The sequence below is a fragment of the Arachis duranensis genome, chromosome 3, assembly GCF_000817695.3.
Source record: "Arachis duranensis cultivar V14167 chromosome 3, aradu.V14167.gnm2.J7QH, whole genome shotgun sequence".
Classification (NCBI taxonomy): Eukaryota; Viridiplantae; Streptophyta; class Magnoliopsida; order Fabales; family Fabaceae; genus Arachis; species Arachis duranensis.
The window spans coordinates 133,745,185-133,760,965 of NC_029774.3; the positions used below are offsets into that span (position 1 = coordinate 133,745,185).

General features: G+C 38.6%; 3 protein-coding genes across 5 annotated transcripts in view; 2 read left to right on the plus strand and 1 right to left on the minus strand.

Moving 5' to 3' along the window:
- Positions 1-6: 6 nt before the first annotated feature.
- Positions 7-6,233, plus strand: LOC107482317 (protein transport protein SEC23). The gene is made up of 12 exons (XM_016102768.3): positions 7-938; positions 1,032-1,205; positions 1,770-1,931; positions 2,190-2,332; positions 3,188-3,263; positions 3,367-3,539; positions 3,649-3,730; positions 4,209-4,286; positions 4,523-4,684; positions 4,767-5,030; positions 5,238-5,342; positions 5,522-6,233. Exons 1-12 carry the CDS (start codon positions 168-170, stop codon positions 5,666-5,668), a joined length of 2,337 nt encoding a protein of 778 aa, XP_015958254.1. The 5' UTR covers positions 7-167; the 3' UTR covers positions 5,669-6,233.
- A 1,662-nt stretch (positions 6,234-7,895) lies between these two features.
- On the minus strand, positions 7,896-12,802 carry LOC107482315 (uncharacterized). Of its 2 annotated transcripts, none has more exons than XM_016102767.3 (5): positions 12,559-12,802; positions 12,083-12,283; positions 11,677-11,907; positions 9,092-11,356; positions 7,896-8,757 (listed from the first exon to the last, which is right to left on the minus strand). In XM_016102767.3, the coding sequence occupies exons 1-5, from the start codon at positions 12,596-12,598 to the stop codon at positions 8,144-8,146; spliced, it is 3,351 nt and encodes a 1,116-aa protein (XP_015958253.1). In that variant the 5' UTR covers positions 12,599-12,802; the 3' UTR covers positions 7,896-8,143. The 2 variants fall into 2 exon arrangements, with proteins under 2 accessions (XP_015958253.1, XP_015958251.1); XM_016102765.3 differs by having other exon boundaries at positions 7,896-8,817; positions 12,559-12,801.
- A 1,994-nt stretch (positions 12,803-14,796) lies between these two features.
- The window catches only part of LOC107482313 (protein TIC 22-like, chloroplastic), a 2,679-nt gene continuing 1,694 nt past the window's right edge, over positions 14,797-15,781 (plus strand). For both annotated transcript variants that reach the window (XM_016102761.3, XM_016102762.3), the window contains exons 1-3: positions 14,797-15,305; positions 15,401-15,475; positions 15,609-15,665. In XM_016102761.3, the coding sequence (XP_015958247.1) occupies positions 14,877-15,305; positions 15,401-15,475; positions 15,609-15,665 (561 nt within the window). In that variant the 5' untranslated portion in view covers positions 14,797-14,876. The remainder of the gene's footprint in view (positions 15,306-15,400; positions 15,476-15,608; positions 15,666-15,781) is intronic.

The window sequence follows — 15,781 nt, forward strand, 5'->3', positions numbered from 1 at the left end:
CCACCAAACCCAGACCAAACTAAACCAAACCAAACCAAATCAAATCAAGAACCACGTTTATTCCATTCATATCATTCTCTCTCCGTCTACGGTGACCCCTTTCTCTCTCACCTCTCTCTCAAGTCTCAAGGGGTCATCACCCCCCTATCTCTCTCTTTCAGATCATCATGTCGGAGATGGCAAACACAGATCCCGAGGGGGTCGACGGAGTCCGCATGACGTGGAACCTATGGCCACGCACGAAGGTGGACGCCAGCAAGTGCGTGATCCCACTCGCCGCCACAATCTCCCCAATCCGGCCACACCCTGACATTCCCACCCTCCCTTACGCCCCACTCCGATGCAAAACCTGCTCCTCCGCCCTCAACCCCTTCTCCCGCGTCGACTTCACCGCCAAGATCTGGATCTGCCCCTTCTGCTTCCAGCGCAACCATTTCCCCCCTCACTACTCCCAAATCTCAGAGACTAACCTCCCCGGCGAGCTCTACCCACAATACACCACCATCCAGTACACCCTCCCTAACCACCCCTCTGCCAACCCTAATTTCGATCCTAACCTTCAACCTCATTCTCCTCCTTCCCCCGTCTTCCTCTTCGTTCTCGACACCTGCATGATCGAAGAGGAGATCGAATTCGTCAAATCCGCTCTTCGTCGGGCGATCGGTCTTCTCCCCGACAATGCTCTTGTTGGCCTTATTTCTTATGGGACTCAGGTTCAGGTCCACGAATTGGGCTTCGCTGAGATGTCTAAGGTTTATGTCTTTAGAGGGAGCAAGGAGATTTCCAAAGATCAGATTATGGAGCAGCTGGGACTTGGCGGTGCCGCCAGGAGAACCGCCGGAGGGTACCAGAAGGGTATTTCTGCTGGTGGGTTCGCTGCTTCGGGTGTGACTCGGTTCTTGCTGCCTGCTTCTGATTGCGAATACACACTCAATTCCGTGAGTTTGAGGGTGCTTTTGTTCACTGGCGATGCGGCATTGACTTTTGAATGAATGTTTCTGACCAAGTGTGCTTTTGTAACTGTTTTGCAGCTGTTGGATGAGTTGCAGACCGATCAGTGGCCTGTTCCGCCAGGAAGCCGTGCTGCTAGGTGCACCGGAGTGGCTTTGAGCGTTGCGGCAGGGTTGCTTGCTGCTTGTAATCCTGGGACTGGTGCTAGAATCATAGCTTTGGTTGGGGGGCCTTGCACGGAAGGGCCAGGCACGGTAATTTGGTCTATGATCCTTGATGAGTAATTTGGTTTATTGCTAGAATATTTCTGAGTAGTGATCACTTTTATTTGGATAAAAGGTGAAGGATGAGTTGGTGTTGGAAAGATTTTTCATCATATCCTCTTATTATACGCATATGCATATCTAGCCATAGGAGAATGAAAAGTGGTCAGTTGTTTATGTTGACATTGCATTTGAAACTAGATTTTTGAGAAAGAAGCTTAAATATTTACGATCAGTTGCTATAGTGAACAGCAATATAAAGGATAAGAAACTGTCTGGTATTCTATTAGTTATTTGATAGAGACTGGCAAGTAATATAACTCATACTACATTGACATTCTGCAAGTTGTCTGTGCAATTCAGATTTTTAAGAGATACTCTTTATTTTAACTTTTAATTGAGAGTTGAAGTGCAGAAGGCCATGTAGTAAGCTTGGAGTAAACAATGCTAGGCTTGTTCTTGCCTTATATTCAATATAGATATCTCATGAACCCATTTGCTCTTCTACAAATTTATTTTTATGTTGGAGATATTGATCTTCAGATTTCTTTGCAGATTGTGTCAAAAGATCTATCTGATCCGGTGCGTTCTCATAAAGATCTTGACAAAGATGCTGCACCATACTTCAAGAAAGCAGTCAAATATTACGAGGGTCTTGCAAAGCAGCTGGTTAGCCAGGGACACGTTTTAGATCTTTTTGCATCAGCACTTGATCAGGTTTGTTAGAAGACAATTTTTTTTCATACAATTCTTTTACTGGTCCTTATATTTTCTTCATCGTTGATTGCTGGAGCTTCAATTTCCTTTTCTTTTTTTTTGGAATAAAATGTATTAATTTCCTTATTGTCATCTGATCAAACTCTTCTACAACAAGATTTGTGGTTATATACTGTCAGAGTCTGTCAAATAGTATTGGATATAATTGTGAGAGCTTGTCATCTTTCTTGTGCTGATTCACGTGTTTTAAATATATAGGTTGGAGTTGCAGAAATGAAAGTTGTAGTTGAAAGAACTGGTGGCCTTGTTGTCTTGTCTGAAAGCTTTGGCCACTCTGTCTTCAAGGACTCTTTTAAGCGCATTTTTGAGGAAGGGGAGCAATCTCTTGGTCTTTGTTTCAAGTGGGTATCCGCCATTTCTATTTTGGATAAAATCCTCCATTTCAATTTTCCTTTCCTGGTACTTGATAGTATTATTGAATTCCATTGCCCTGTGATATTATTTGTCCCCTGTTTTTTGCATTCTCATGAATTTAATATTGCTTACTACTCCCTCTACCCTGCCTCACAAGTCATCACCCAATTTAACCTCACAGCTTGGTCAAGAAATTCTGTTGGGAAATGCTGGAGTGTTAGGTTTTAGCTCTCACTTATTTAGCATAAATCTCTATAAGTTATTAAAAATTATTTATTTATTATTTGATAAATTTTTTCAAGTACTCCTATTTATTCCCTTTTAACTTTTTAATAAGCTTGTAGCATTGTAAAATAATGAGTACTATGGATATGGAGTGATCAATGTATTTCCTTTACATGTCTCAGAGGAAGAACTTGTGAAAGAGGAACATCGAGAGGTGGAAAAATTAGAAAAATAGGCTTATTATATAATTGATGACTAGAAGAGGACTAACCATTTTTTAAATACTCCATCTATAAATTTTAGTGTTGTCTAGTTATCCATGTAAGGATATGGTGCATAAGGTGCATATTTGGAAATGTTTTAATTTAGATAAATGTGTTCTAGTGCAAAAATTACAAATATTTTGGTATTTTTCTGTTTGAATATCAATTGCCTGAGATATATGCTTATTATTTTAAGATTTCTTGAAGTTTTTGTATCCCGAAGTAACAGCAATGATGTGATCTTTTAGTTGCTTTTTTGGGTTATAGATGTGTTCTTTTGTTCTGTCTATGATATCTTCCTTGTATCCTATATGAATTCAAACAAGCTAACTGTCAACTTAAATTATGTACCAGTGGAACACTTGAGATAAATTGCTCCAAGGAAATCAAAATCCAGGGAATAATTGGACCTTGCACATCATTGGAAAAGGTTCGATTTGTATCTTTTATGTTTCAAACCTCAGTTTACATTGCTTGTTAATGCTCAAATTGGAGTTCATGTGAGGTTTGATGGTTACAACCACATACTGCAGAAAGGGCCTTCTGTTGCTGATACTGTGATAGGAGAGGGGAATACAACAGCTTGGAAAATGTGCGGCCTTGACAAGAGTACTTGCCTGACTGTGCTGTTTGATCTTTCATCAGGTGATCGTTCAAATAATCCAGGTGGTGCCTACCCACAGTTGTACTTGCAGTTCCTTACAAGGTTGTGCTGGAGAATTTCTATCAATTGGACCTCATATATTATACTGTGTTATGTTGCTGTCACCATTGTTGCTGGGAATTGAATATTACTAGTGGTGTTCTTATTGCAGTTACCAAAGTCCAGATGGTCAATTGGTCCTTCGTGTCACAACAGTAACTAGAAGATGGGTAGATGTAGCTGTTGGCTCTGAGGTAAAATTTAATACTTGTGACTGAATTTTGTTATCTTATGATGATGCCAGTGTAGCCCCCACATTATTTGGAGTCGAACTGTCTAAGACTATTTTTTCTCTGCAATGAAGATTAGTGACAATTTCTGATGATGAAGTAAGGAGTGTAGAGAATATGCACATGAAATGTCATCTTTTTACCCTTTTGTTTAATCATGAATGAATTCATTGAATAATATCACAGAATAGATAATACGAGTGTAAAATTTAAAAAGAAAAATATAATGTGTAGAGTAGACAAGTTGTAAACTATCTAAACCCTGTGATTCGGTATCTCCTTGTTTGAGCCCAATACAAACAATATAAGCTCACAATTGATAATTGTTTTAATTTGTTCATAGAAGGTTGGCCTTTTCTTCATTTTTTCATTGGTGAGCTGCTGTATTTATCAACATTTAAGAAGAATGAACCTGCTAATATTCAGAAAATTTTATCTTCAGGAATTGATTCAAGGATTTGACCAAGAAACTGCCGCAGTGGTAATGGCTAGAATTGCTTCTCTGAAAATGGAGACAGAGGTATATGATAAATCGACAAGTTGTGTTATTATGTATCACTCTCTATTTCTCTTTCATTTCATAAAATAAATTTTTCCACCATTGGATTTGTTTGCGCAAGTTGCTGTAAGTTTAATCTTTGTGATAACATCATGCAAGTGACCATTTTGTTGTCACCTATGGAAAAATAGAAAATTGTTTTATATTAGCTTCCAAACTTATCTAACCAAGTTGAGTATCAATTTCATATTGATCAGGATGCGTTTGATGCCACACGGTGGTTGGACAGACTGCTCATTCGTCTCTGTTCTAAATTTGGTGACTACCGCAAGGATGACCCATCTTCTTTCACATTAAACCCATCATTTTCTTTGTTCCCACAGTTTATGTTCAATTTGCGAAGGTCGCAGTTTGTACAGGTACCTTGTCTCAATATGTTCAGTGTATTTCTTCGCAAACTTCTTATCTTTGATGTATTTGAGTGGTGAAATTTATTTGCAGGTTTTTAATAACAGTCCCGATGAAACTGCATACTTCCGCATGTTGTTAAACAGGGAAAATATTACCAATGCTGCTGTCATGATTCAGCCATCTTTGATATCATATTCATTTAATTCGTTGCCTACACCGGCATTGTTAGACGTAGCTTCTATTGCTGCGGACCGGATTCTGTTGCTTGATTCATATTTTAGTGTGGTTGTTTTTCATGGAATGACAATAGCTCAATGGCGCAACTTGGGATACCAGGACCGGCCAGAACACCAGGTTTGTGATTAACTACTAAGATATGCCCAGTTAAACAAATTATCTTCATGTTCAAATGCTGCTCACAATCAATCTTTAATTTGATTGTTCGATACAAATATTAATCTTCTGATTGAGAGCATCAATCTTTTTGGCAGCCCAATGTTTCATTTTAACGTTGGTCATTGTCCTTGTTTGCTAATAGCTTATAGCTTTAAATATGCACAGGCTTTTGCGCAACTATTACAAGCTCCACAAGACGATGCCCAAATTATTATTAGAGATCGTTTCCCTGTTCCTAGATTGGTAGTGTGTGATCAACATGGTTCCCAGGTAAAATATTTGAACCAAAATCTTTTTCTGAAATTGACTTGTACTGGAGTATTCCTGATGTGTGAAATACATCTTCCACAATGTTTTAGTGGGATATTCATTCATTGATCCATCCTGTTTGGTAAATTTGGATATCTATTGATGGGGAACCTTACCTTGGTTTCATCCATGCTAAACAGGCTAGATTCTTATTAGCAAAGCTGAATCCTTCAGCAACGTATAATAATGCAAATGAGATGGCTGCTGGTTCGGATGTAATCTTCACAGACGATGTGAGTCTTCAAGTTTTCTTTGAGCATCTGCAGAGGCTGGCTGTCCAATCCTGATAATAGTGACTGACACAGATTGTGGGTTTTGAACTTGCGTTTGGAAATTTCACCAATGATGTGTTCTCCATTTTGCTGTTCCATTCGGTTATTTTCCTTTCTTTTCTTTTAGTAAAGGAAAGCAGGCCATAGTCCGTACCAATTGAAGAATAAGGGAAGTTATCAAACGTGATTCTTTAGGCTCTGGTCTGATTTTGTTCATGGACAAAATAAGGTTCCAGCTCTGGAAAGTATGTTGAGTTTGGGTGTTGCGGAAAGAAAGGATAATGAGAATGTAAGTTAAAGAGGTAGTTACTTTTGCAACAGCAGCAAAAGCAATTGAGGGAGATAGTTTTATCACATTTATTTTCCTATTTGTTTTGGCCCAGATATGGATTTTGGGTTCCTTTTTTGGATTAATTTATATAGCTCTTTTATGTTGTCCTTAGGTCGCAAGGTAATGGAAGTCATTTTGTCATGTTGGAGTTTGGTTTGGTACCCTATTTACAATCTTGTATTGTATATGATGTTAGCCTTATAGCACCCAACATATCTTGGTGAAATGAAAAATACTTTTTGGTGGTCAGCGTCTACTGCTTTTCGTCCCTTTTTTTTTTTGCCTCGTCATTCCTTTTGGGGTATGCATACCCACTCAGTATTGGGGTAATTGCCTAATTGGTTTAGTATGATTCTATAAGCTCGATATTACTTGGTTATAAAGCTTTAAGCTCTTTTGTAATGTTCCTAAGCCATCTTTCAAATTACTTCATAATTTTTTTTTTTAATCAAAGATAGGGAGATTCAAACTCGCGACCTCTTAGATGAGTATGGGGAGGCTATGTCATTTGAGCTATAACTCATTGGCAAATACTTCATAATTTGATATTTAAAAAAAATTGAATTTTATAACTATAACGGCTATTCAGAGTTTAAATTATAAAATATATGCATTGATAAATGCTAAAATCTCGGTGTTACCGTTTACCAAAAGAAAATTGTTACCAGTACAGTATATAGTTACCATTTTGAGACTCGATTCAAATAACCAAAAGCTTATCAGATTAAAAAGCAGACTCAAATTTATGATTACACTTGTAGATAATGACCCTTGTAAGCTACCAACAATGTCTCAACATTTCCTCTGAACCTAAGTATATACCTGTCAAATAACTCCCCAGACATCCTCAGTATATAAGCAATATCAATAGCTTCATTGATATCAAGAGCTGCAAAACTCCAGCGAGGAACCAACCGATCCTGGATGCTGTACATAAGAACAGTAGGGCAATGAATCATGACTGCCTTTGGAACCATTAAGGTATGCAGCAAGAACTGAATGGCAGCCTTCAATTTCTTCTCTGATGGCAGTCTTCAATTCCTTCTGAACATTTGCAGGGTCTCATCTTTCGAAAAACCACAACGCTGAATGAACTCAAGCTTTCTGCTAAAAGTCTTGTGGCTCAAGCAACTAATTGTATGCAGTGCATGAACAATCATTCTTGAATTCTTATCAAAACCGATGCTCACAGCCCTTGGGACATGATTTCTAAGAGAAGCCTCAGGTGCAGTGAAAAGCCTTGGTTGTCTTTTGAGCAGCATCAAAATCTGTGATCTTACAATGCCACAATTCTCTAAGAATGCAAAATTGGCCACTAGCCTTTGCTATCTTTGGAGTGCCCTCCCACACTTCACCAAAACCTGGACAAAATCTCTCTCATTGCACGCACTGTCTTTCCCATTGCACATGATTTTTCTAACAATTCTGCTACGTTACCAACAACATTTCTGCCAATTTCTGCCAACTCTTATTTATGACGGTGTTTAATGGAAGTGTCTTTGTGGATGTGTTTAACGAAAATGCCTTTTTTATAACTGTGTCTAATGAAAGTGTCTTTATACATGAATTTAAAATATAATAATTAATTATTGTTGACAATAAGTTGGCAGATAGTATATTGATACCTTATACTTTTCCTTTTTTCTAACTACTTCCACAGAAGGGACCAGCGTTCTCTTTCAGGGTTTGCAATGAAGTTTAGGAAGGAGAATGTTCCAATTTTAAATAATTGACATTTGACAGTGACATTTTTAAGGATCACACTCACATGTATTTTTATGGACCAAACAGCGAGCTTATTGTCGACAGTATTTATTTATGTACTTCAAATCATCTAACAATTTTTGGATGGAAGTTCAAAACACAACAATAATATTGGACTAAAATCCTCCCTACTTGTAAAGCTCACAAGATCACAACGTTTTCTTAATTTTCAATATATAACAAGGCACCAAAGCCATGATAATGATACATTAAAATAACATAAACAGTAATGGCAACTGAACATGCTTCAAATATACAACCAAACTTCTAGGAGGCTACCCAGTTCAATAGAATGAGACGCATGATCAAAATATGTATCTCAACTCTAGAAGCAGACAAGACCCCAAATAGCATGAAAATAACTATAACTATAACTATAACTATAACCATAACCATCATATGGCAGTTTTTTGCCTTCTCTGAAGATCCACTGATGAGCAACATACTAATTGTATCCAATATGGTCTGCTCTTGGCTTTCCTCTTTTCCCTCTTCATTTCCGCAGGATATCTTGCCGGTGAGTTCCATTCTTTTGCAGCGTCGTTTATCAGAGCTTGAGCTGAAGGCGATTCAGGACCTAGAATGGAGTTAACAGTTGTCAATCCAGAACCATTGTTTTGTGGAAGTTTACCATTCTTTCTGCTTGCCAAGTTTTCTTCCAATTTTGGAGAACTTGGGCTGTGGCTGTGAGCAGCCTCACCTAAGAGGCTCTTCAGAGGGGTGTGCTCCTTAGGGGTGCTCCAGTTTGTCACCTTTGCTATTATCTCTTCATTCTTGTTTCTTGCTTGAGACTCATTCATGACCTGAGTTTGAGAGGTAAACCAACCAGCCTGCAAAGTGGAACTCGAATTCTTCCCCTTTTGGTCTTCAGATGCAGGTGCTTTATGGCTAGTGGCATCCCTAGGTTCTACCAATGTCATGAAAGATGGTGCTTCAAACATTTCTGATTTTCCAGACGGCTGTTTCTCAGACGTAGCTTTTGAATTGATCAAGTTGGATTTCCCCACTTCTGTTGATGGTGAAGTTTCAGTATCAATAATAGCATGTGCATCAGATTGCATTGAGAGAACTGTTGAGTGGATAATGAGTAAATCAATCACATTATCACTCCAAAATATCAATAAACTGTATCATAGCCAAAATGTTGTACACCAAGGTAAAACTCATCATCACATCACATAAGGATGAAGGAAAATGACTTACATGGATCACAACACAGGTATAACAATGGGTCAATATTATTGATGCAAAAGAGACAAGATCTACACAATGTTTTTTTAGATAAAAATAATGTTTCTATGTGACTAAATTGTTTTCCTTTACGAAAATAAAGGTGTATATACCTGAAACAGATCCCCAATTGGCTTCCAAACTGTCACACCGGCTACTGGAGTAAACTGAAGCATCGATTCCAGATGAAATATGTTTAACCATGTCATTACCACTTTGATCTTGAACAGGCGTCGCAGAAACCCCAGAAATTTCCTTGCCAGGCTGACCACCTTGATCATGTTTAACAGAAGAATCATTCTGAGCAGCTGGCTCAGAATTTATAGTAGGCAGTGATGAATGCTTCCCAACATCTTCTGTGGCCTTCAGTAATAGTCCTTCATCCTGTGCTGGATGTGATTCAGAAGAAGTACCAACAGATTTATTGCATTCCTCATGTTCTCTGACATCTTCCTGGGTTTCTGATTTAGGATCTATATCTTTGCACTCTATGACCATTGACTTTCCTGTGGGCTCATCGATTACATAATCTGAAATAACCGGTCTTTTCTCCTGATTGCTAGCAGGTTCCCCACATAGATCACGAGTAGTTTTATCAATTTCACCAGCATGCCCATTCTTGGATAAGTCACTTGATTGGTTGACTTCCAATAACATGTCAGTCTGGTTGAGATCATCTTCCAAGTTAGCTCCTTCATCCATTCCATTTACAGCTACACCAATTATTTTAGTTTCTTCATGATGACTTGTGTTGTCTATGCTGATTACACTAGTTTCACTGGTTTCAGCACCGAAGGATTTGTTACCCAGACTTTCATTTAATGAGGGCACTGAGATACTTTCTAAGCTTATCTGCTGCGAATTTTCAACATCAACGGGTCCTTGCTCTACAGAAAAGTGAACCATATTGCTCTCATTCCTCTCATTCAAAGACAAATCAATTTCTTCTGACATTTGAGAACCTTCAACGGTAAGTTTGTCTGGAGAAACTTCAGTGTGCTCCTCAATGTGCATGTCTTCAGCCACAGGCTCACTTTTGACCAGTTCCTTGTTCATAATACCCAAGCTATCAATAACATGCACATCTGGAGAGGCATAGTTTTTCCCAGTCAATTGGCTTGGGTTAAAAGTAAAACTATTTTCCTCAGTAACTTCATTGTTTTGGTCAGACAAATCTAGGCCTGAAAGATCTCGAGATACCCTTTCAAGATCTTCATACTCACCTTGTGATGGTGATACTTCAGTTCTATCAACACTTGTAGGAAGGATATTAGAATTAGTAGTTTCTTCTTCCTTTTCCAGCAAAGTCTGAGCATCACTAGAATTAGAAAACTGAACATGAGCAGACTCTAACTGTACATCACGTATAGAAGCATTTGTTATTACAACAGAATTTGAACCAAGTGGGGAATCATCTTGGCCAAGCACAGAAGGGAACTCGGCACTGTCTTTTTCCTTCAGATTAACAGCTCCACCAGCCACTTGAGGATCCAAGTTAACTGCATCAGCATCTCTAACTGATATTGCAGAGTTGTCTTCATTTTCACCAACACCAGTATTGGAAGGGACTATAATTTCAACTTCTTCAACATCTGTTTTGATCTCATTCTTTCCCTTCAAACTAGACCCCAATTCAGATGTAAAAACGCAATCTCTCACATTTTCATCAGCATATATCTTATTTTCAGGCAATACATCTGGCATCACTTCAGCTTTGTGGGGATCTGATACAGTTGACGAGCCAACATTCATTGCATCCTTAACTGCCATTTTAGACCCTCCTTCACATGTTTCACCCACAACAGCATCAGAAGGGGCTATAATTTCAACTTCATCCTGATCAGACCTCATCTTGTCCTTCCCTTTCGAATTAGTATCCAATGCAGCAGATGTCAGACTGAAATCTGTCACATTTTCACCAGCTTGGACATCATTTTTAGGCAATACATCTGGCATGGCTTCAGCTTTTTCAGGACGTGATTCGGATGACAAACCAAAGGAAGTAGAATCACTGACTATGAGGTTAACCTCATCCTTTCCTTCCGAAATAGTATCCAATACAGCAGATCTCATATTGCAATCTGTCACATTTTCACCGGCATTGACTGTATTTTCAGGCAACAAATCCGGCACAGCTTCAGGTTTGCTGGGATGTGATTCAGTTGACAAGCCAAAGATATCCTTACTATGGACAACAGCTGATTCTTCGGCTCGTAAATCTGCAATGGAATCAGCTAATGGTGTCGCAGTGGATCCTGACAATTGATCTTGCAATTCTGGTAAGTTTTCCTCTTCAACCCTTTCACCTTGCAAAATTTTAGTGTGCTGATTTTGACAGCCATCCTTTGACTCAAAAGTCAACTGACTCTCAACCGCATCTGTGACATGAATTATCACACACTATTGAGCCACAGAATGAAAATACTAAGTGACAAATTAAGACAAAATTGTAGGGCTGAAAGTCTGAAACTTCTCTATAGAAGTTCTAATGACTAGTACTAACTACTAAGTTGAACAAGTCCAATTCAATGCACGGATGAAGTGAATAAAATTCATTCCACTAATCTCACAATCTATATAATCATTCACACCCTAAAGAATAAGTTTTCTCTAATTTTCAAATTTTCAGGCACAAGTATTTTATTGAACCGCAAAACTAAGAGAACATGTGATTTAAACCTTTCATCTTAGTTCTTACCATTAAAATCACTGTCCTTGGAAGACCCTGAAAATTTTGGATCATCTTTGCCGTCCCGTTCCACACTGGTACTTGAGTCCAAACTACCTTCCTGCAAAGATTCCTTAACTCCTTGACTATCTGAAAAGTCTGCAACTGCATCTGAAAACACCTCATCTTCTGATCTATTTACTTTATCTCCAATTCCACTATCATCCTTCTCCTTGTTGCCTATATTCAAGACCTCTGGACCTGACATAACCAAATAAACAGAATATCAGCACAAACATAAAACAACCTAGCCATTTTCGAACATAGCACTAATATCAAAGACCATTTATACATAAAAAACCAAATATTCTCACCAAGTCAACACACTACATTAGACACTGCATAATTACACTCTGGAAAAAGAAGAAAAAATCACCTGGGGATTTTTTATCATCATCAGAACCATGTCCATCATCTGAGCCGTTTGAGCGAGATTGTTCCTCGGAGGAACACAGCTTGTAACCTTCAATGGTTCCACAGATCTTCTTGTGAGCACGCCTGTGCTTGGCACTTGGATGTGGATTCGGGAAAGGCCATCCACATTTGTGACAGAGATGAACTCCATGACTCTCATGCCCTACAAACACCAAGGAAAAAGAACAGCTTAAAAACATCCCAACATAACAGTTTAACAAATTTAATCTTTCAAATGACCCCAGATATAATTTCCATAACCAAACAACCCAAAATCTCAAAAAGATGGCACTTTTCATAAGGGGGGAAAAAAAGGAAAGAATAAAAAAATATATATTTTAGAAGAAAAAAGGTAAAAGGTTGAAGAGCAGAGTGAGCAGTCAAAGAGAAAATGCAAAAGAAGTAAAACTTAAGGAGACAAGAACTAAAAACAAGCACCTGGAGTGTGAGTTTTTCTTTGATCTTCAGTATCCATCATTGCCAACACAAGAAACAACAAATGAAACAGAACAAGAAGAAAGGGAAGGTTCAGCTACAGCAAGAACAAGAAGTAGAAAAACCAAAATCTAGAGAGAGAGAGAGAGGTTTTGATGGAGCTAGTTAGAGTTTGATAAGGGACCAGAGTGAAAGAGAAGTAAGAAGGTGGTGGTAGTAGAAGAAGTAGAAGCAGTAGTAGCAGTGGTGTAGTGGAGTGGTACACTATACTGGTTTTGAAGGGCCCGCACATGTGAACAACGTAAGACACTGTTCATCCAAAACGCTTCGCTTCCTATGCTTGTACTCCGCACGTGACAACATGAGGAGCACGTGTCTGGAGCCCGTGACAAGTTAGCACCGATGTGGGAGAGGGATAATCAAAGAGTCACAGCGCAGTGACTTTATTTGACGGTCGGTGAAAAAAATCGTTAATGCTAACCAACGTTGAATCTGTCGCCTTCGCCTACGGTCTAATAATTTGTCCCCTGTTTATGCTGCAACCATTAAGATCCCTGCCTTTGTTTGTTACTACTCTTTTATTTTATTTATTTCGTCATAAATAATAACTATTGTTGTACCCATCAATTGCAACAACGTGAAATACAATACTCACCTGCCACTAACTAATCACCGCATTGGTTACGTTATTACTATTTTCGTTGACTCTCTCATTTCATAGTAATTCAAGTACATCAATTCAGTAATTAATTCTCCTGAGTGATTTATGGTTAGGGTGGGAGCGTAACATTTTTTGTATTTATTGTTATTATTAGTAGGGGACTTGTGTGGCTTCATCATCTCTCAACCATGTGATTCTTGTCGTGGAACATTAATCAATAATGTTCAATGTTGGGCTTCGGTGTATCGTACATTTCTGTTGTTGACCAAAACTCGTCTTGTTACGAAATATAATGTTCACTAGTCTGTAGAAATATCCGCATCACGATGTGCAGCTCACAAATCATTATCATACTAATAATTCACTATCAAGTTTTCATCACTTCTAACAATAACGACAACACCAGTAAATAACAAAATCATAAAACAACACAACACAAAATGTATTTTAAAACATCGAGTATTGTATTATTATAGTTAAGGTGATATTCCGGTTCACCAAAAGTTGTGTATACTTAAAGTGATTCCAACCTTGGAATGGGGGGTGGTGACGGTCACAGCAATAATTTGGTGGTGAATTTATATAAAAGTGGTGCCATAGGTGACAGGACCCCACCACCAATTGTTTTGTGTTATTGTTGCTCGGAATCTTGTGGCTAGAACCATCTTTGCTTCACTGGCTCATCACAGAAATTTTTATTCATTTTATCTAAGTTGGTTAGTGTTGGAGCGTGCCTTAGAAGATAATAAACTAGTATTATATCTTAAACCAACAAATATAGGTATTTTAATAACATGAAAAGGCCGAATGATTTAGAGACATATGTCTTATTATAACGTGTTCATTCCGGATTAGAATCATGGATTATAATCATTTGTTGAAATGATATTCTTTTTGGTTGATAATAATGTTAATGAATTTTCTATTCCCTGTGAGAGGTGCGTACTGTCACGAATATAGGTTGTTTGTTTTGTTGGTTGATAAAGACACAAATTAAAGTCATTTATACGTCCAATCTATAAATCTAAAAAAAGACATAAAGCGAAGGTTCATATCATAAATCGCTTGCTATATCTTGGATTTAATAAATTATAATAGTACTAGCGCCCAATTAGGTGGTTAAGAAATGTATATGTATATTTCAGATGTTAAAATCGAATTTAATAAATTTTACTAAAGGGATAATTTTTATATTCGCTGGCCAATAAATTACTACATTAACAAGACGAAATTTCAAATTCCCGATATTTGCTTAGGCAAACGAGTGAATTGACCACTCGACCAACCCATATTAGTTTGCGTTGATTTTATTTTATTTGGTCATGATATGTTCATTGAGTCGATAAAAGAAAAGTAGAAAACTATGATGCAAAGAAAAACCGTCTCTACTATCCTCAAGAACTTCAGACACACGGCCCAAAAATTTTGGGCTAGAGGGCTATTATCTGTATAGGCCCAATATTATGAAAGGCGCTCCGAGGGAACAGAGGCCCATTATTTTAGGCCCATCATTGTTTCAAGCACTACCATTAAAAAAAAAAAAACATATGTCGTTGTCTCTTTCCTTTCTTCCTCCTTCATAGAGGGTTTAGGATTTGCTCTGAAGTTAAAATCTCCGAACTGAGTTCTGAGCTAAACCCTTCATCCGAAGCAGAAAGCTATGAACTTGGATAAGTGCTTCTCCAATTTCCAAAATGTACTCTCCGATATCCAAACAAACCTTTCTGCACTCGCCCATAACAACCCTCACGCGCGCCCTCCCTTTCACAACGCACTCTCCGCTCTCCACCGGGCCTTCCAGGGCCCAACATTGAGCCCACCGTGGGCCCGGGTCGCTCAGAGCATCATGCCGATGCCGAGGCAACCCATGTCATGGGAGGCAATCGAGGAGCGGCTTGAGGGCGTTCCCGTGTACGCGCTCAGCAACGCGTCGGAGGAGTTCTTGCTGGTTGCCGGAGTCTCCACCGGCAAGAATCTCGGCCTCTTCTGCTTCAACGAAGACGACGCCCAAGCTCTGCTCCGCCAGGTTTCAACCGTGGACCCTCGCATGCGTGACGGCTCCAAAGTTGTTCCCGTTGCGCTCAACAAGGTTCCCTAATTTCTTCATTGCATTCTCGTTTCCGTCGTTCAATTTCAATTTCATCCGTTTTGGTATTTAAAAACAAAAACTACTGTTTCTGATAGGTTTTTCAGCTGAAGGTGAATGGCGTGGCATTTAGATTGATACCTGAGCAATCTCAAGTAAAGAATGCCCTGCGAGTGAGTTCTGAATATTGTGTATTGATGTTTAATTTTCTTTCTTACATTGATATAACTTTCTAATAGCCCTGTTTGGGCTGTTACTTGTGGTTCAAGTTAGAAAGTAATGATTTGTGCTTTGTGCATTACACAGGTGAGGGAGAAATCTGGCTTTGCTGCCAATAGCTTTCCTGGTGTTCCTGTTTTCCAGGTTCTTCTCTCAGCTGCTTTAGTATATCTCATTTGAGTTTTTGTTTCCGGTGCTGTGATATGTTTGATTTTGAAAGTTGCAACAACAATTCACTAGATGAATTTTAGGAAAAGATT